This window comes from Helianthus annuus, chromosome 15 (assembly GCF_002127325.2).
Source record: "Helianthus annuus cultivar XRQ/B chromosome 15, HanXRQr2.0-SUNRISE, whole genome shotgun sequence".
NCBI lineage: Eukaryota > Viridiplantae > Streptophyta > Magnoliopsida > Asterales > Asteraceae > Helianthus > Helianthus annuus.
The window spans coordinates 149441151-149462846 of record NC_035447.2 but is presented as its reverse complement, the minus strand read 5'-3'; the positions used below and the strand labels follow the sequence as shown (position 1 = coordinate 149462846).

General features: G+C 39.6%; 1 protein-coding gene across 1 annotated transcript; it reads left to right on the top strand.

Annotated features, from left to right (window-relative positions):
• Positions 1–2118: 2118 nt before the first annotated feature.
• Positions 2119–4104, top strand: LOC110914375 (zinc finger BED domain-containing protein RICESLEEPER 2-like). The gene is made up of 3 exons (XM_022159172.1): positions 2119–2130; positions 2172–3942; positions 4028–4104. The coding sequence occupies exons 1-3, from the start codon at positions 2119–2121 to the stop codon at positions 4102–4104; spliced, it is 1860 nt and encodes a 619-aa protein (XP_022014864.1).
• Positions 4105–21696: the final 17592 nt, after the last annotated feature.

Below are 21696 nucleotides of genomic sequence, written 5' to 3'. Positions count from 1 at the left end.
TGATCCGACGTTTGTTGATGAATTAGCTAAGTTAACTGATGATACTTTCAATGCTAAGTCAAAACCCGTATGAGGAACATTTGCATGAAACTGTGTATTGCTGTATTGCTGAATATTACTGCATGAGCCTATATGTGTGCACAATCCTAATCATATCATTCCACACACAATGATCACACATAACACAACTGCTCGAATATCAATAACTCGCAAACCCTAAATTGATGCAAACACTTACATCGTATCATGTGCAATATATCCTAGGTCGTGTGTAACGGACCTAGACGATTAATAAATCCTAGAAGCAATAACATACCGAGCAAACCAAGGTGAGTTCACACCCTTACTAAGGCATGGGATTCCCAGGGTTGGGAATGGGATTGAAGGAATAAGGTTGAATAGATTCATACTGACACTACCACTAGACTACCATACCAGCGTCCTCGGTTGTGCAGGACACATACGTAAACCTACGTATGCTTATACTACTTACTGTCCTCGGTTGTGCAGGACACATGCGTAAAGCTCACATATGCATATGCTTCTTACTGTCCTCGGTTGTGCAGGACCCCTACGTAAAATCTACGTATACTTATACTTACTACTATCCTCGGTTGTGAAGGATACTCACGTAAAACCTACGTGTATTTATACTTACTACAATCCTCGGTTGTGAAGGATACTTACGTAAACCTACGTAAAGCTTGTACGTATTACTGTTCTCGGTTGTGAAGAACACTTATGGTTACGAATAGTCTAGTGGTTATACAACATGGGAAGCCCCCACCAGTAGAACGCACTATCGGCCCAGTAGAGCCACATGTTACAAACGAACTTACTATTACGCATTTACTTTCTGTGAACTCACTCAACTAGTTGTTGATCCTCTGTTACATGCCTTGCAGGTCGTTAGATACATGGAGCTTGCACAGGGAGGAGCTGGTCGTTGTGGGCTTGGACCGTGATTGTCTTGTTAAACACTTACGACATTTGATACTTTATTGAGATGGGTTTTAATTAAACGCTTCCGCTAAACAACGATAACTTACTTATGTTTTGGAACACCTTTCATATGGATTTGGTTTGGTTTAATGGCAATTACTTTTACTATATATATTGTTCTATATGATTGGTGGCTTGGTCCTGGTCAGTCACGCTCCCAAGCGGTGATACTCCGCAGGTGGATTTTGGGGGTGTGACACCGCCCTCCGCCATTGACTCCTAATTCCTAAACGACGATCAGAGAGATCGGCTACAATTAAGATCATTGGTATTATACTATTATTGTTCGTTTCCCACCTTGATTTCACACATTACATGAATTCACGTTTCTATTAGTTTATTATAGTTCTTTTTTGGTGAAATATGTGGCTGATCTGGTTAGTTTAGATTATGATTAATGAAAAAAGTTATGGGTTTTGGAAATTTGGAGATTTTATGATTGGATGTGCATGATCTGTAGTGGAATTTTGATTATTTGTGCTCTTAATATGTTGTATGCTCTCTGTGCAATTTGTTTCGACATCTGCGGTTCGATTGTGGTAAATTAGTCATGATCTGAGCTTGATGTTGTTAGAAATTGTGTTGAAAGTGGATGGGTGTGATAAAGTTTGTGTTTTTTTTGGGTTGGATGCACTTTGGGTAGCTTAATGTTTAAATTTTGGTCTTTGTAAAATGGTTAATTTTATCAAATTTGGTAGTTTAAGTTGATATATACTGATCAGTAAATGTTTTTTTAGCTTCAGTCATTGGATGTTTAAATGTTGGCTTCTTTAGAACATTATAAAGGGTTCTTGTCACAGAAGTATAGAACTCATTAATGGGTGCTTTTTTACATGATAGACATGCTAGTATTAGCACATAATCTCTCATAATGATGACGCACTCTCTATTCATGAACATTAAAAATGTAAATGTTGTTGATTGGCAAGGAGTTATTTATAATAATTTGGAATTACTAATGTTTCTCAGACTAACGTTTAACCCGATGAGTTTGACAAAATAGCTTTTGACTTTTTTCTTTTACAAAATATAGCCTGGAATAACTAAATTTGAGTATTATTTTGAAAGGTATGTCAAACAACTCGGAATTTGGACAACATAGTTTAGAAGGGGAACATGAGGATGAAGGCAATTCATATAGTTCGGGTAAACATCGTTCTTATGTTTAGGACTATTTTGACCCATTACCGGTTGCACCCAATGGGGACAAAAAAGCAAAATGTAGTGCTTGCGGACAGGTGTATGTTACGAATGCAAGCTCGGGAACATCTAACTTAAGACGACAAATCCCTAAGTGTTTTGATATTGATGGGCCTGGTCCGGCGAAAAAACAAAGACGCGCCCCTTTAGATCAAGCGATGTACAGGGAGATGTTGGCGATTTCAATTATCAAACATAACTACCCTTTCAGATATGTTGAACATGAGGAAACAAGAAAGTTGCACAAATTTCTACATGGTGATGTGAAATTCATAACAAGAAATACTGCAAAGGCGGATGCCTTAAAAATATACGAGCGAGAGAAGATGATTATTAAAGACAAGTTAGAAAAGGTAACCGGTAGGATATGTTTGACTTCTGATTTATGGAGTTCGATCACGACAGATGGATTTATGGCATTAACAGCTCATTATGTTGATGAGAACTGGAATCTAAGGAAAAAAGTGCTAAACTTTAGAGTTATACCCCCTCCACACAGTGGTTCCATTTTAGCAGAGCACTTGATCAATTTTTTAGCAGATTGCGGCATCGAGAAAAATTTTTTTACCATCACACTAGACAATGCAAAATACAATGACATATTAGTAGATCGTTTGAAAGGTCATTTGCGTTTGAATAACGCATTAGTGTGTGATGGAGATTTTACTCATGTGCGTTGTTCAGCGCACGTGCTAAATCTTATCGTTCAAGCCGGATTGAAAGCAATTGAAGGGGCCATTGAAAAGGTTCGAGAGTTGGTGAAATATGTGAGAGCAAGTGCTGCTAGGAAGTATAAGTTTGCGGAATGCATACAAATACTTTCACTACAATGTGGGAAGCATGTTCGTCAAGATATTGTAACGAGATGGAACTCTACATATCTTATGCTTGATTGTGCATTAGCTTATCGACGGGCTTATACTCGGTTAGCCTTAGTTGATTCAGTTTTTAAAACTTCTCTGTCAGAAGAGGAATGGGCAAGGGTGGAAATAATCACACGACTTTTGAAACCTTTTTATGAAATCACTACTTTGTTTTCTGGAAGCTCCTATCCTACCTCGAACTTATATTTTCATCACGTGTGGAGAATTCAGTTGTATATTGAAGAGGAGATGTGCAATGCAGATCAAGTTATTAGTGACATGGCTAAAGACATGAAAGAAAAGTTTGATAAATATTGGAAAAATTATTCCATGATTTTGTCTTTTACGGTTATTCTAGATCCTCAGTACAAGGTTAAGCTTGTTGAATATTGTTTTTCAAAGCTTAACATGACATTTGAAGAGCGTGAAATGAAATTGAAGTGTATTGTGGATGGTATGCATAAGCTATATGATACGGAGTATAATATTCAATCGAAGACAATGCATGATTCTTTAATACACGAGAGTTCAAATGTTGGTGGCAATACACTCGATGAGATGGATGGGTTCGATACATTTCAAAGCCAATTCAAAGTTGCTGATAATGAAAAGTCACAGTTGACATTGTATTTGGAGGAACAAAACATTGATAGAAAAGTAGAACTTGATGTTTTACAATATTGGAAGGAAAATCAAGTAAGGTATCCAAAACTGGCTATAATGGCTCGCGATACATTGAGCATCCCGATTACTACTGTTGCTTCCGAATCATCTTTCAGTATCAGAGGTCGGGTGTTAAGTAAGTATCGAACTTCATTGCTATCATCAAATGTTGAAGCATTGATATGCACACGTGATTGGTTATTTGATTTAAAAGGTATTAAAGTTCATTCTCTTTGCAACTTAATTTGTATAATTATAAATTATTTAATAATTCAACTTTAATTTTTTTACGTGTTCAGATGAAAACGAGAACGAAATGGATGAAGATCTTGTTGAAGACATTGAAGCAATGATTCCAACTTTTGGCAACTTTTAGGTAATTAATTTAGACTATGTTAAAACAATTTATTATATATATTTACGATAAATTTGACCCGTTATAACATAGGGACTTTAAAGGAAGCATCCGTGAAGAAGCGTAATTCGTCAAGACGTTTTGTATGTTATTGAATTAGATCTTTTGTAAATGCAAGGAACCAAACTAGATCTTTTGTAATTTTCAGTTTACTTAACGGTTTGCAACTTTAGTAATTTGTAACCTGACTTCTATGGTTATTATATTTAGTTTTATGGTTCTGGTTTGATTATTATCACACTGGTTCAAGTTGTCAAGTTTGGATCTACTAGCTGTTGGTGCGGTGCTCGTCCCATTGAGCAAGTGAGAATGCATTTTTCGTCGATCGCTTCTAGTTTCTCCAGTTTCAAGAATTAAGTTAACGGGTAATCACTCTATATCCTCTATACTAATACTTGCCCTAAATTCAAATTCATCGTCGTTAAATTGACAGGATGATTCTGTTCATTTTTCAAGAGTTTAAAGTTCTGGGTATTATTTTATTTTGAAAAGTTTGAACCTTTGCTATTTGATGCAGTATAGTGCTTTACGAAATCTGATAAATGATACTTGTTGATTCCAGCATAAATATTAGCCTAATCCATCATAAACATCATTCTCCTCTGCTGATGCAACTTGTAAGTCAAAGATCTACTCAGTTTTGCTACCTACTTTTTTCTTATTTATTCCAGCTTCAATTTTTTTGTCAAGATATGTAATGTAACTATAGTCTAGAAATAATCAAGCGGATTTAAAGCACTAATTTGAGACTCATTTGATGAAAACTTCTAGTTGTGATGCAACAATAAGCTTCAGGAAGAAAAAAAAATCTGACCCGATCCGACCCGAAACCCGTTCTGACCCGCACCCGACCCGACCCGAAACCCGTTCTGACCCGGACCCGTTTTGACCCGAACCCGTTTCGACCCGAACCAAATCAACCCTTTTTTATAATTGACCCATTTTGACCCATGACCCGACCCGACCCGACCCGACCCCACCCATTTGCCAGGTCTAGTTTATACAAACTCACTTACACATGAACTCGCTCAACTTTATGTTGACTTTTCAAACTACATGTATTTCAGGAAACTAACGGATCTGGCACGGTATGCACGTATTTTCAAGCTGCGTTTGAATAAAGAAGTCATCCAGGGTTTAGAAGGTGTAACCTCTTCCTGGACGGGTTACATATCCCTAAACCTAGTATTGTTTAAAGTCTTTAGCCATGTTTTTAAGAACTCATTAAATTAAGTCAAGGTTTGTAACTTATTTTGTGATTGATGTTTTAAGACAAGTATAATATGGTGTTTTTCTCAACTTTATTAACGGGTGAATATCTCATGTTTTCATCATATAGAATTGTTATGAATGTTGCTATGGTATTAAGAAGTCACACCAAATAACCCACGCTTCCGCAAAGCCAGGGTGTGACATTATATACCTTTCACCCAATCTAAGTAGTCTATCAAGCAAATGTACATTTCCATTGCCTCTAGAGTGAGGTTCGTTCTTCAGAATGATAAACCCTACACTAAGAGAAAAAGCGGATTTCGAAGCTGTCGTTGAAGGTTGGATGGAAAATCGGGTTCTCTTTCTTTCCACTAAGCCAAAATATCAAAGTTGTTGAACTCTACGGGTAGCATGGTAGATAAAAAAAACGATTCACTGATATTAATACCTCCCAAGTTCACTATATGGGGTATCACCCCGAGACCAGTACAATTTTCGTTTCTTAAAGATATATAAATTTAGCTCCAGATCCATCTTTGAGCTACTACTTGACGTTGAAGCCATTTATTTGTGTACGGTTTATGCGGAACCATATCTAGCTAAATATTTTTAAAATGATGTACTGTTATTTTAAAAAAATGTCTTCATCTTTCAAATTTAAATCCGCACAAATATTTTCAATTAACAATTTAACCCGTTATTAACATTTAAACACAAGTTCAAGGAGGTGACACAAATGATGATCAGAGACATTTCCTTCAAATAATTTTAATATTTTTCTTCAAAAGAACATTTTTTTTATAAACTTCACCTTCAAATTTAAAATCATTTGATTTGGTACACATTAATATTTGTGTTTGACCACTATCGGGATTGTTTTTCACCGCCTTGCAATGTTTTCCCAAGTGTGATCTCAAAGTAAAGTTGGATGCGGCTTGGAAAAATGTACCACAATTCTTGCATCGAGCCTTTTTACTACTTTTCAACATTTCACATTAATAGAAATGTGTAAAGAGACTCGTGTCCCTTATTCTCTTTAGGATCCTTTTCACGGTTAACTCACTCAAGGAAGCACCAACTTCAAACGAACCTTAAGCAGTAGAGTTAGCCAATTGAGATTCATTGTGAACAGTTTGAAACTTGTGAATATTGAGCAGTTTTGAGTTTTCGACTGCGAGAGAAGCAGTGTGACCAACTCAACACACCAAATACAATGTTTTATACTTGCATGTGTTGGGAATCCAGGGTATCTGTTTTAATTTATAAAATCCAGTTTTATATTAATAATAACTCCTTATTATTTAGTTCAGATGCGGAAGCGTGATAAAACACAAACATATATAAACTTATCCCACAAGCGATCCAGTTATAGTCTACTCCGATATATATATAAACATAATCATAAAGGGTTTAGGCTTCTACCTTGACGAAAACCAAGGACTAGCACGATGGATGCAACGAACGACTTTGCTAGTAAATCGAATCACAAAATCTCCAAGAACACAACGAGAATCTACGCATGAGACGGATCTAATCCGAATCACCAAAACGGCGTGGCTGCGGGGTGCGGCGGGGGACAACAGCGACACTGCGGGGTGGCCGAACACCGGTGGAGCATAGGAGGCGGGTGGGGCCGACTAGTCACAAGTCAAGGGCAGAGAGGAGAGAGATGGGCAAGGGTTTTCAGCTTATCTCTTTCCTCTTGTGTTGTGATGCCATTAGGGTTTGTGATTAAGGTTCTACGTATAGATCCCTTAATTACACTCTACCCCATTAATTATAGACTTCCTCTCCAACTAATTAATTTTAGATTATTTACTAATTACTGGTAAACCCATTGACCTTTTGTTTTATTATCGAATAATAAGACAACTCCTTGATTGTTATCAAATAATAATCATTCCTCATTTCTGTCGAATAACAATTATTCTTCACTAATAATATGTATGGGATATCTAATAATAACCAATGAATATATGTGAATCTTGATCCTCAACACTTTGAGCATTCATCTCATGAACAATCAAGCATTTACAATAGTCTTACTTCAAATTGATTCCCTTAAATTTGATCGACTACGCACATTTAGAATACTATATTCAAGGATGCTTTAACCTACTGACATTAAAACACAGGAACATTGTTTATATGGCATTTAACCGTTAAATCCAAATAAATTCATAATGTTGCCTTACCGTTCGAAAAACATCAAATATTAAAATATAGACCAAAATACTTTTAGCAACGCTAGCCATACCCTCCTCCACACGCATATTAGATTTTCACGAGGATACAATCAACAGATTCGCAAAAATTTAATCTACCTAATTTTGTCTTATCAAGACGTTATCCTAAATATCTCCATATTTGGAAGTATTGGCTCCAAGCGTCATGTGACACAAAATCTTTGTTATCACATAACGTTTTGATTGGCCACTATACCCTTGATGCCTTTCCTGATGTCATAAATGAACCTTTCATTTCCCACTATTTTCAATCATACCCTTTCATACAACTATTGTATACTCAATTACTCTTGCAAGGTTATAGGAGTAATTGCTCCGTATGATTATTTATTGAACAACGCTTCCTATTAATGTCTATATCCAACATAGATCATCTCTGTTTTGACTTGTTTAAGGAATCAGTTTTACAATAAACCTTTGAGGTGATATCTAAGCTCAGGAACTCTTTCTTGACTCGTCAAAAATAACCCATTAATTATCTTACCCTTTGATAATTGCTTATACTTTACAAGTGGTCATAATACAATCTGATTATTTGTAACTCTTTGCAAATCTTTGGCTGTGAGCATCTACCGATGTTCTACATGTAATCTCAGTTGAAACCCATGAGAACCTTTCTCATACTTCACCTTTGTTAGTCAAAAGTCACTTTGATGTGACTGCTAGTTTACATCATATCTCCAGTTTGCCTTAAGCCTTAGATGCTTAAGCGTTCCACATTACACATATCTTTCATATGGGCCTTTTAATTGTTTCAAATATGTCAAAAGATTTATTGTATATCTCAATAGTTTTGTCAGATTTAGGAATCTCATATATACATTATCTTATAGAGATTTCCAATATTAACGCGACAAACACTCTGGAATAGTGACATAGGCTTAACATACCTTAAATAACATTTACATAACTTAGAAATAAGTTTTGGAGGGTTTGGTGTGTTGAAAACAAGTTTATTCGATCGCAGGGACTATTTGCGTCAAACTACGAAACTCTGCCGATTTGTATAGTAACGAACATTCCGGAACTTGACATAAGCTAAACATACCCTAAATATCCTTTACATAGCTTAGAAATAGGCTTTGAGGGGTTCGTTATACGAAAATATTCTTATTTGATCAATAGGGACTAAAGCGTCAAAAAGTGCATAAGTTTGCGCTTTCGCGCATATCTTACATTCTGAACATATCCGGGCATCCAAAAGTTTTTGTAATCATTAAAATATTTTATTTTAGTGATTGGAATGCAAAATACCATTCGTCGCGTAGTTTGGATCGATTTCGCGTTCGTTACGACTTCCGTCATAATTAACCGAACAACGCGACCGTACGACCAAATAAACCAACATCCGAGATGTTTTCAAGCATTTTTCTTGTTCCCTATGCTTTAACTTCGTTGTGGAGCCTTGAAATGGGGTTAACGGGGCTTAAACACGTCGAAAATGCATCAAAAACTGAGTTTTGGACATGTAGGGACCAAAAGTGACATTCTGTCAAAGTTACTAGGCGGGGCGCGTAAGACTCAGTGAGAGTCTATGTGGCCCGTGACAGACTGCCAGTACAGAAACAATGAATCTGGCCATTCCAGCTGGTTTTGATGGTTTTGATCCCTGATTCGGAATACCATTTGATGGTTTTTAAGTTCCCCTTGTATTATAAACGATGGGCAACACTTGTATGGTCCAGATTAAAGACCGAATTACGAGAACGATCCTAACGGTTCTTGAAAAACTATAAATACCCACTTGATTTCACTCATTTCTCACACTTTTGGTCTGATTTTGCCCTAAGTTGAATTTCAAAACTTCATACCTGAGTATTTTGGATCAAAATCTTCATTGCTTGGACCCTTTGTAAGTTTCTTTCATGCTTGTTATTGCTTTTTAAGCATGAAAGTCAAACAGTGTTTGACTTTCTGCTTTGACCACGATTTGGTCAACACAAAGTTCGTTCGAACTTTGAAACGTGAGCGTAATCACGATGGTTATAGTCCCGTGTGACTATACCTACTGATTACCACGTCGATTAGTCGAAGTGACGAGTCAAAGTTTCGGTCAAAGTGCGTGTTTATGCGCATTTTGCAACGAAACTACTTTTGGGTATTAAAAAACTTTGATTTGATATCAAACCTGTTTTCTAAGTTAGTTAAACATGTTTTAACATGTTTAACTCGTCACTTTTAGTCTAGTGCTTGTATAGGGTCGTAAGATAAGCGGTCTTTACAACCGCTTAGACTCTCGAACCCGACCCGTTTGGTCAATCATTAGGATCCGACAAAGCATGTTTAGTGACCATATTTGTGTAGGGAATAACCTTCCAAGGTTATATCTTGTGGTCACTTAGTTTAATTAGTTGTATGATAGGTAGTTTATATGCCTTAGGAAAATGCCAAAATGCCCTTTTCATGCATAATTGGTATTTAAACATATGTAACTTAACTTTTGTCACTTAAACTGATCATGCAACATATTTAAACATGTTTAGGCATATAATACTTGTCATAGGACTAGTTAGGCGTCTCGAACGCGCTTTTGTGCAAACGGCGCATTAACGTAGCGTAAGCTACCTTAATGGGTTGTAACGGGTCGAAAGCACTTAGGATAGGTTCCGTTTTAGAATGTAGGCTTTGTTAAACCATATCACATGAGTTCCAATACTCATTTGGTTTACAAGACCTCATTCTACCCGATCTTCCGATTTAGGGGTCGATTTATTAACATAGTGATCCGATACTAGGTGCCACTTGATTCTTTTATTTCCTGAGCTTGTTAGTTCACTTTAATCGAGGATACCTTACAATTCGATGTGAGTACATAGTGTGACATCTGTGCTTGTAATCATTGTATAAACCTTAATCAGTTCAGTTATCAATAAAACAATGTTATTTAATCCCATTATTTGTTTGTTTATGTTTGACATTTTTCATGTTTTGATTTTTGTTCAATTTCAAACTCTATATCGCTTTCTTGAGAGTTATACGCAAACCGATGCGTAAAAGTAATCAGTTTAACGCGACAAACACCCCGAAACATCAATTTTTGCTTAACATACCTTAAATAACCTTTACATAACTTAGAAATAAGTTTTGGAGGGTTTGGTATGGCAAAATCAAGTTTATTCGCTTACAGGGACTAATTTCGACAAACTGCGAAAGTATGCCGATTCTTACTGTAACGAACATTCCGGAACTTGATCATAAGTTAAACATATCCTAAATATCCTTTACATAGCTTAGAAATAGGCTTTGAGGGGTTCGGTATGCTAAAATAAACTTTTAGATCAAACAGGGACTAAAAGCGTCAAAAAGTGCATAAGTTTGCATTTTCGCGCATATCTTACGCTCTGAATATATCCATACATCCAAAAATTTATGTAATCATTAAAATATTTTATTTTAGTGATTGGCATGATAAAATTCCATTCGTCGCGTAATTTGGATCGTTTTTCGCGTCCGTTCGTGTTTTGTCATAATTAACCGAATAACGTGACCGCATGATCAAATGAACCGACATCCGACACATTTTCAAGCATGTTTCATGTCCCCTATGCTTAGGCATCATTATAGAACCTTGAAAATGGCTTAACGGGCCTCAAACATGTCAAAATGGGCCTAAATAACATGTAGGGACTGAAACTGCAAAATGTTGGTACGCAGGCGCGAACGCGTTTTACGCGAACGGCGTTTTACGCGAACGACGCGTTAAAGTAGCGTAAGCTACCTATACGAGTCGTAATGGGTCGTAAGCACTTAGGTTAGGTTCCGATTTAGAATGTAGGCATTGTTAAACCATATTACATGAGTTCCTATACTCATTTGGTTTACAAAACCTCATTTTATCCGATCTTCCGATTTAGGTCCGATGTATTAACGTAGTTACCTATATTAGGTGCCGATTGATTCCGTGATCTTTCTAGCATTGCTTGGTTGTTATCCAAAGACTATTGAGCAATCTCAAGTGAGTACATAGTCCCCTCTTTTACTGTTTTCAAATACTTTGGGGTGATACACATGTGCCTACTTATTACTTACGTGTTTTTCATGCTTTTATAACATATACTTGCTATGTTCATTAGTACACTTATAGTGTGACAACTCGAATTTCCAAGATTTCTATTTCGCATTTATTGCACGTTCATGTATTGTTTAGTTGTTTATTTGCACAATTGATTGCTATGGAGTTGTATACGTTTTGATTCAATGAAGTGTATTGTGTGTTTGTGCATGGTTATGTGTTAATTGTGATAGACTTGTCAAATATGTGAACTTGGTGGTGAAACTGTGAAATTGATGTGAGATGGTGTGCTTGTGTAAGATATAGTAATTCAGGGTGTGTAGAGTAATTAGTGAAAATTAAACTATACTTAACCCTAATCCCTTGTTCACTAATCATTTTCACAAAACCAAAGCACATACTGTATTCTCTAATCTCCTAGTAATCATTATCACCATCATCATTGGCAAGCTATTCATCACTTTCGATTCTACATTTTCTCTAGAATCAACACAAGGTAAATGATTATTGATTATTTGATTGCATCAATTCTTGATTCTTGTAATATGTGAAAACACTAGCCCTCATATGATACTTATGTGATTTTGATTTGATTCTGAATTATTGATGATGATGATTAGTTGTATGTTTGATAGATTGTTCTTATGATGATTGTTGTTGTTAAGTATCGGTTGATTGATATGATCTTGCACTGTGAAAATCATGAACTAGGGTTTGGAATGATAATTGAAACGTAACTGTTGTTGTAGAAACGTAACTGTTATGATTTTTGATTCGGTGCAATGATTGGAATTCACGTCTTGTTATTGTCAGAGTTTTGTAACCCTAAACACTAGTCAGAGTTTTAATGAATGTAATTGTCTGAGTTTCAAGTATTGTTTAAGGTCCGAATTATATAGTGTATAGGTGGTCCGACTTTTACATATAACACCCATGGTCCGAGTTTTTCAAAGCATGCCCGACCTTTAAGCTTGTAGTGTGTCCGAGTTTTATAGGCACAACATCAGTCGAGTTTCTTAGGATGTTAGAAGTCCGAGTTCTTTGATTGTAGTGTGTCCGAGTTTTGGGCAATGAACAAGGGGTCCGACTTTATGGCCCTTGCCCATGTGATCCGAGTTTTAACTCCCCCCAACACCCTGTCCGAGTTTTTAAGGGGCTTGGCCCATGTCCGAGTTTTTAAGAGGCTTGGCCCATGTCCGACGTTTTACTCTCTCACACATACTATCTGAGTTTTAACCCCTCACATGTCCGAGTTTTAATCCCTTGTTTCATGATTCAACTTTTAAACAGGGGAAGCCCCTCCCCCCCCACACTTGTCCGAGTTTTACAGAGGGCAAGGCCCTGTCTATTTTGTGAGGACATGAATTGTATATTAATTGATGATTGGATCTGATAAGATATGTATGTCCTTTGCTAGCCACTAACACCGTTAAATCTGTTAAGTTTATTGAAGCTGCTAAATGTACTAAGTATGTTAACGTTGGCAACTAGGTTAATATTCATGTTAGATTAAACAGTGAAAATCAAAGACGTGACGCATGAATTATATGAATACGATTAACTGTTTACGTGATGTATGATTCTGTGTATATAATCGTATGATACTGAATGCAACTGTATGATCTTACATGTATGAATCGGTCTGTGTGATATCATCCTGTACACAATAAGCACACAAAACACAGTTGCTTGATTATCAATGACTCGCAAACCCTAATTTGAGGCAAACACTTACATCGTATCTTGTGCAATATGTCCTAGGTCGTGTGTAACGGACTTAGACAGTTACTAAACCCTAGAAGCAATAACATACCGAGCAAACCAAGGTGAGTTCACACAGCCAAGGCATGGGGTTCCCAGGGTGGGAATGGGATTGATTTATTTATTGGTGCTTCTCTAGATAATGGAACGTAGTGATATGATCCTCGGGTGAGGAAGGTGATTGGTTAAGATACTGCTAGACTAGTGATGCTTATAGAACTGATCTTCGCACACACGCCAGGGTTGGCTGTGATAATATGACTGATCTTCGCACACATGCCAGGGTTGGCTGCGATAATATGACTGATCTTCGCACACATGTCAGGGTTGGCTGCGATAATATGACTAATCTTCGCACACATGCCTAGGAAGGCAGCGAACTATACACTAAAACTTCGCACAGGTGCCGGGTGGCGGCGATACAAACATACCTAGTCTAGAATACTTGAGAATTTTCCCTAATCTTCGCATACATGCCTAGAGGGCTGCGATACGAACTAATACGAAACATGACTTAAGGAACGAACACAGGGCTTACTATACTACTACAATTACTGAACTATTAACTGTGAACTCGCTCAACTAGTTGTTGACTCTCTGCTGCATGCCTTGCAGGACCTTAGGTACTTATGGAGCTTGCACAGGAAGGAACATGTCGTTGTGGAGCATGGATCGTGGATGTGATGTTAAACTTTATAACACTTGAACTTATTACTTACATTGGGTTTTCATACTTATGCTTCCGCTACACTTTGAAACTATAATTACGTTTTGAACACCTATCGTATTGAATGATTGGTTTGCATTTATTCTACTTGATATTAATTACATGTTCAATATGATTGGTGGCTTGATCCTGGTCATGTCACGCTCCCAGGCGGTGATACTCCGCAGGTGGATTTTGGGGGTGTGACAGATTGGTATCAGAGCCATTGGTTATAGAGAACTAGGTTTTAATATGGGAAAACGTTTTATTAAAACCAGACTATAACCAGAACAGTGCTCTCAACAATCCACAACGACGCTTCGCTCCACGTGCAAGACTCGACATTCTAGGTAATAAGGTTTATGTTTATTACCTGCTTACTAGAAATGTATAGAACTTTGCTCGTAGTATGCTTAGATACACATGACACTATTGCATGAGAATACCTACGTGCTTACACTCTTCTGTCATCGCACTACTCGCGAACCATTCATACTTATGCTACCTTTACTGCTCGATCATGACTGGACGTGTTAACATGACTCAAGCCCAGTTGACGGCTCTCATTAACGAACAAGTTGCTGCGGCGTTTGCAGCCGCACAAGCAGGAGGTATAACCTGCTATTCCAGACCTATCCTAGAATGTTAGATCCTACTCTCGTGACCCAACTCTCGCGCTTAACCTTGACCTATCTATCTCACGCAACGGGTCAGAACGCACAGCAACCTGTCTGCACATTCAAGAACTTCATGGACTGTCGACCAAGCACGTCCAGTGGCACGGAAGGAGCAGTGGGACTACTCCATTGGTTTGAGAAGCTCGAGTCAGTATTCGAAATGTGTGAATGCCTGAGGCTCGCCGGGTGAAGTACGCCACTGGCACTCTCGAAGGAATAACGCTAACTTGGTGGAACGCGCAAGTACAGATCCTAGGGTTGGCAGCTGCTAACGCCACACCTTGGGAAGATTTCAAGGAACTGATCAAACGAGAATACTGCACACGCGATGACATTCACAAGTTGGAAGTGGAGCTTTATCATTTGAAGATGGCGGGGTCAGAGATTGAAGCTTATACGAAACGGTCGAACGAACTGGTCATCTTGTGTCCAACCATGGTGGACCCTCCGATCAAGCGTATCGAATTGTACCTCAAGGGTCTAGCCTCGGAGATTCAAAGTTATGTGATATCGGCCAACCTTGCTACTATCCAGGATGTTACTCATCTTGCTCATCGCCTCACAGATCAGGCTGTGGAACAGAACAAGCTGCTTAGATGCATTGGTGCTACTACTACTACTTCTGCTATTCCCAGTGACAACAAGAGAAGGTGGGATGGAACCTTCAGCAAGGGTTCAACTTCAGTTCAGTCTCAGGCACGACAGCGAAAGATTGATGACTATCAGAGCACTGGTCAGCAATCTTCTGGTAGTCAAGGGTTGTAACCTCGTCTTAGTTGGTCAGACACTCTCCATCAACCTCATTCCCTAGTCTTGGGTAGTTTCGACATCGTCATTGGGATGGATTGGTTATCCCAACAGCAAACGGAGATCCTATGCAAAGAGCAAGATTGTTTGTATTCCCCGTTCTGGTCAAGAACCTCTCGAAGTTCAGGGCGACAAGAGTGGTGCTGTGGTTGGCATCATCTCTTTCTTGAAGGCACAGAAATGTTTACGAAAGGGGCACACCGCTATTCTGGCATTAGTTACAGATGCATCGACGAAAGAGAAGAGAATAGAGGATATTCCAGTTGTACGCGAATTTCCTCAGGTGTTTCCTGAAGATTTACCCGGTTTACCGCCTCATCATCAAGTCGAATTTCAGATCGAGCTCGCTCCAGGAGCAGCACCTATAGCTCGCGCACCGTATTGTTTAGCTCCAACTGAATTGGAAGAACTTTCAAAGCAACTACAAGAGCTCTTGGATAAGGGCTTCATTCGTCCAAGCTCTTCGCCTTGGGGAGCTCCAGTATTATTCGTGAAAAAGAAGGATGGCACTTTCAGGATGTGCATCGATTACCGTGAACTGAACAAGGTCACAGTGAAGAACTGTTATCCTCTTCCTCGTATTGACGACTTATTTGACCAGTTGCAAGGGTCGAGTTACTACTCCAAGATAGACTTGAGGTCAGGTTACCATCAGCTGAGAGTCCGGGATGAGGACGTCTCTAAGACAGCATTCAGAACTTGCTACGGCCATTACGAGTTTCTAGTTATGCCATTTAGGCTTACAAACGCGCCTGCAGTTTTCATGGATCTAATGAACAGGGTGTGCAAACCCTATCTTGACAAGTTCGTCATCGTTTTCATCGACGACATTCTGATCTATTCCAAGAGTCAGGAGGAACACGAGCAGCACTTACGTCTTATCTTGGAACTACTTCAAAAGGAACAACTGTACGCCAAGTTTTCAAAATGCGACTTCTGGCTTCGTGAAGTCCATTTCTTAGGCCATGTGGTGAACAGGGATGGGATTCATATTGATCCATCCAAGGTAGATTCGATCAGGAACTGGCCTGCACCGCGTACACCAACTGAAATACGCCAATTCTTGGGTCTGGCGGGTTACTACAGACGGTTCATCAAAGACTTCTCAAAGATCGCACAGCCGCTTACAATGCTGACACAGAAAGGTGTCACCTACTGTTGGGGAGATTCCCAGGAAACTGCTTTTCAGTATCTGAAGGATAGACTATGCAGCGCACCTATTCTCTCATTGCCAGAGGGCACAAATGATTTTGTGGTCTATTGTGACGCATCGATACAGGGGCTTGGTTGTGTATTGATGCAGCGGGATAAAGTTATTGCCTACGCTTCTCGTCAACTCAAAGTTCATGAACGGAACTACACGACGCACGATTTAGAGCTGGGAGCTGTTGTTTTTGCACTTAAGATATGGCGACACTACCTTTACGGTACCAAGTGCACAATTTACAACGATCACAGGAGTCTCGAGCATATCTTCAAGCAGAAGGAATTGAATATGCGTCAACGACGATGGGTCGAGTTACTTAATGATTATGAATGCGCCATCAAGTACCATCCAGCCAAAGCCAATGTTGTGGCTGACGCTCTCAGTCGAAAAGACACTTTACCTAGGCGTGTACGAGCTTTGCAGCTCACTATTCAGTCTGATCTTCCTGCACAGATACGAGATGCTCAGATGGAAGCATTGAAACCAGAAAACGTGAAGGCTGAAGCTTTACGTGGCTCAAGGCAACGATTAGAACAAAGGGAAGACGGCGCCTACTATGTAACAGGACATATTTGGGTCCCACTATATGGCGGATTACGAGAACTTGTGATGGATGAAGCTCATAAGTCTCGCTACTCGGTACATCCAGGTTCGGATAACATGTACCACGACATCAGAACTACATACTGGTGGCCTAGCATGAAGGCCCACATTGCAACCTATGTCGGCAAATGTTTGGCTTGTGCGAGAGTCAAGACAGAGTACCAGAAACCCTCAGGCCTACTGCAACAACCCAGGATAACACAGTGGAAATGGGAAGAAATTTCCATGGACTTTGTTAATGGCCTGCCTAGATCTCAGCGTGGGAATGATACAATATGGGTGATCGTGGATCGACTCACCAAGTCTGCACACTTTCTGGCTATTAAGGAAACGGATAAGTTCTCCACCCTCGCAAACGTTTATCTTAAAGAAGTTGTTTCGAGGCACGGGGTGCCCACCTCCATTATTTCGGATCAGGATGCACGATTCACCTCAGAACTATGGCAAGCGATGCACAAAGCATTTGGCTCTCGTTTAGACATGAGCACAGCTTATCACCCTCAGACAGATGGGCAGTCTGAGCGCACGATTCAAACCCTAGAAGACATGCTTCGGGCGTGTGTTATCGATTTCGGCAACAGCTGGGAAAAGCACCTCCCTTTAGTGGAATTTTCGTACAATAACAGTTACCACACCAGCATACAAGCCGCTCCGTTCAAGGCATTGTACGGGCGTAAATGCCGGTCACCTCTCTGTTGGGTAGAGGTGGGGGATAGTCAGATTACAGGACCAAAAATGGTAGTTGACGCTACTGAACGAATAGCACAGATACGACAACGCATGGCGGCAGCTCGTGATCGCCAGAAAAGCTACGCAGATAAGCGTAGGAAGCCATTGGAATTTCAGGTCGGGGACCGGGTTTTACTCAAAGTTTCACCCTGGAAGGGTGTGGTTCGATTTGGTAAACGAGGCAAACTCAATCCACGGTATGTTGGACCGTTCGAAATCACTGAAAGAATAGGCAGGGTAGCCTACAGACTAAACCTACCAGCTGAACTCGGTGCAATTCACAACGTATTCCATGTGTCGAATCTGAAGAAGTGCCTGTCAGATGAGACTCTCATAATTCTTTTCAAGGAACTCACAATCGACGAGCGGTTGCAGTTCGTCGAGGAACCAGTTGAAATCACGGACCGGGATGTTAAGGTCCTCAAACACAAGAGAATCCCTCTTGTCCGAGTTCGTTGGAACTCCAAACGTGACCCAGAGTACACCTGGGAACGCGAAGACCAGATGACAGAAAAGTACCCCCAGTTATTCGGAACCAATGCAACCACTACTGAGGCTGAAACTACTACTACTGAATTTCGGGACGAAATTCCAAATCAACAGGGGGATGATGTGACACCCCAGGAAAACCAGTGAACATTACAGCTTACCTAGCTTCCTCAGTGAGTGCGTACCAAATTTCGGGACGAAATTTCTTTTAAGTTGGGGATAATGTGACAACTCGAATTTCCAAGATTTCTTTTTCGAATTTATTGCATGTTCATGTATTGTTTAGTTGTTTATTTGCACAATTGATTGCTATGGAGTTGTATACGTTTTGATTCAATGAAGTGTATTGTGTGTTTGTGCATGGTTATGTGTTAATTGTGATAGACTTGTCAAATATGTGAACTTGGTGGTGAAACTGTGAAATTGATGTGAGATGGTGTGCTTGTGTAAGATATAGTAATTCAGGGTGTGTAGAGTAATTAGTGAAAATTAAACTATACTTAACCCTAATCCCTTGTTCACTAATCATTTTCACAAAACCAAAGCACGTACTGTATTCTCTAATCTCCTAGTAATCATTATCACCATCATCATTGGCAAGCTATTCATCACTTTCGATTCCACATTTTCTCTAGAATCAACACAAGGTAAATGATTATTGATTATTTGATTGCATCAATTCTTGATTCTTGTAATATGTGAAAACACTAACACCGTTAAATCTGTTAAGTTTATTGAAGCTGCTAAATGTACTAAGTATGTTAACGTTGGCAACTAGGTTAATATTCATGTTAGATTAAACAGTGAAAATCAAAGACGTGACGCATGAATTATATGAATACGATTAACTGTTTACGTGATGTATGATTCTGTGTATATAATTGTATGATACTGAATGCAACTGTATGATCTTACATGTATGAATCAGTCTATGTGATATCATCCTGTACACAATAAGCACACAAAACACAGTTGCTTGATTATCAATGACTCGCAAACCCTAATTTGAGGCAAACACTTACATCGTATCATGTGCAATATGTCCTAGGTCGTGTGTAACGGACTTAGACAGTTACTAAACCCTAGAAGCAATAACATACCGAGCAAACCAAGGTGAGTTCACACAGCCAAGGCATGGGGTTCCCAGGGTGGGAATGGGATTGATTTATTTATTGGTGCTTCTCTAGATAATGGAACATAGTGATATGATCCTCGGGTGAGGAAGGTGATTGGTTAAGATACTGCTAGACTAGTGATGCTTATAGAACTGATCTTCGCACACACGCCAGGGTTGGCTGCGATAATATGACTGATCTTCGCACACATGCCAGGGTTGGCTGCGATAATATGACTGATCTTCGCACACATGCCGGGGTTGGCTGCGATAATATAACTAATCTTCGCACACATGCCTAGGAAGGCTGCGAACTATACACTAAAACTTCGCACAGGTGCCGGGTGGCCGTGATACAAACATACCTAGTCTAGAATACTTGAGAATTTTCCCTAATCTTCGCATACATGCCTAGAGGGCTGCGATACGAACTAATACGAAACATGACTTAAGGAACGAACACAGGGCTTACTATACTACTACAATTACTGAACTATTAACTGTGAACTCGCTCAACTAGTTGTTGACTCTCTGCTGCATGCCTTGCAGGACCTTAGGTACTTATGGAGCTTGCACAGGAAGGAGCATGTCGTTGTGGAGCATGGATCGTGGATGTGATGTTAAACTTTATAACACTTGAACTTATTACTTACATTGGGTTTTCATACTTATGCTTCCGCTACACTTTGAAACTATAATTACGTTTTGAACACCTATCGTATTGAATGATTGGTTTGCATTTCTTCTACTTGATATTAATTACATGTTCAATATGATTGGTGGCTTGATCCTGGTCATGTCACGCTCCCAGGCGGTGATACTCCGCAGGTGGATTTTGGGGGTGTGACAGATTGGTATCAGAGCCATTGGTTATAGAGAACTAGGTTTTAATATGGGAAAACGTTTTATTAAAACCAGACTATAACTAGAACAGTGCTCTCAACAATCCACAACGACGCTTCGCTCCACGTGCAAGACTCGACATTCTAGGTAATAAGGTTTATGTTTATTACCTGCTTGCTAGAAATGTATAGAACTTTGCTCGTAGTATGCTTAGATACACATGACACTATTGCATGAGAATACCTACGTGCTTACACTCTTCTGTCATCGCACTACTCGCGAACCATTCATACTTATGCTACCTTTACTGCTCGATCATGACTGGACGTGTTAACATGACTCAAGCCCAGTTGACGGCTCTCATTAACGAACAAGTTGCTGCGGCGTTTACAGCCGCACAAGCAGGAGGTATAACCTGCTATTCCAGACCTATCCTAGAATGTTAGATCCTACTCTCGTGACCCAACTCTCGCACTTAACCTTGACCTATCTATCTCACGCAACGGGTCAGAACGCACAGCAACCTGTCTGCACATTCAAGAACTTCATGGACTGTCGACCAAGCACGTTCAGTGGCACGGAAGGAGCAGTGGGACTACTCCATTGGTTTGAGAAGCTCGAGTCAGTATTCGAAATGTGTGAATGCCCTGAGGCTCGCCGGGTGAAGTACGCCACTGGCACTCTCGAAGGAATAGCGCTAACTTGGTGGAACGCGCAAGTACAGATCCTAGGGTTGGCAGCTGCTAATGCCACACCTTGGGAAGATTTCAACGAACTGATCAAACGAGAATACTGCACACGCGATGACATCCACAAGTTGGAAGTGGAGCTTCATCATTTGAAGATGGCGGGGTCAGAGATTGAAGCTTATACGAAACGGTCGAACGAACTGGCCATCTTGTGTCCAACCATGGTGGACCCTCCGATCAAGCGTTTCGAATTGTACCTCAAGGGTCTAGCCTCGGAGATTCAAAGTTATGTGATATCGGCCAACCTTGCTACTATCCGGGATGTTACTCATCTTGCTCATCGCCTCACAGATCAGGCAGTGGAACAGAACAAGCTGCCTAGACGCATTGGTGCTACTACTACTACTTCTGCTATTCCCAGTGACAACAAGAGAAGGTGGGATGGAACCTTCAGCAAG

What these genes read in the sequence shown, in the direction of transcription:
- LOC110914375 (XM_022159172.1), top strand. An exon ending in TTGGTTATTTGATTTAAAAG is followed by an intron (nt 3,943 to 4,027) that starts GTATTAAAGTTC and finishes TTACGTGTTCAG; the next exon opens with ATGAAAACGAGAACGAAATG.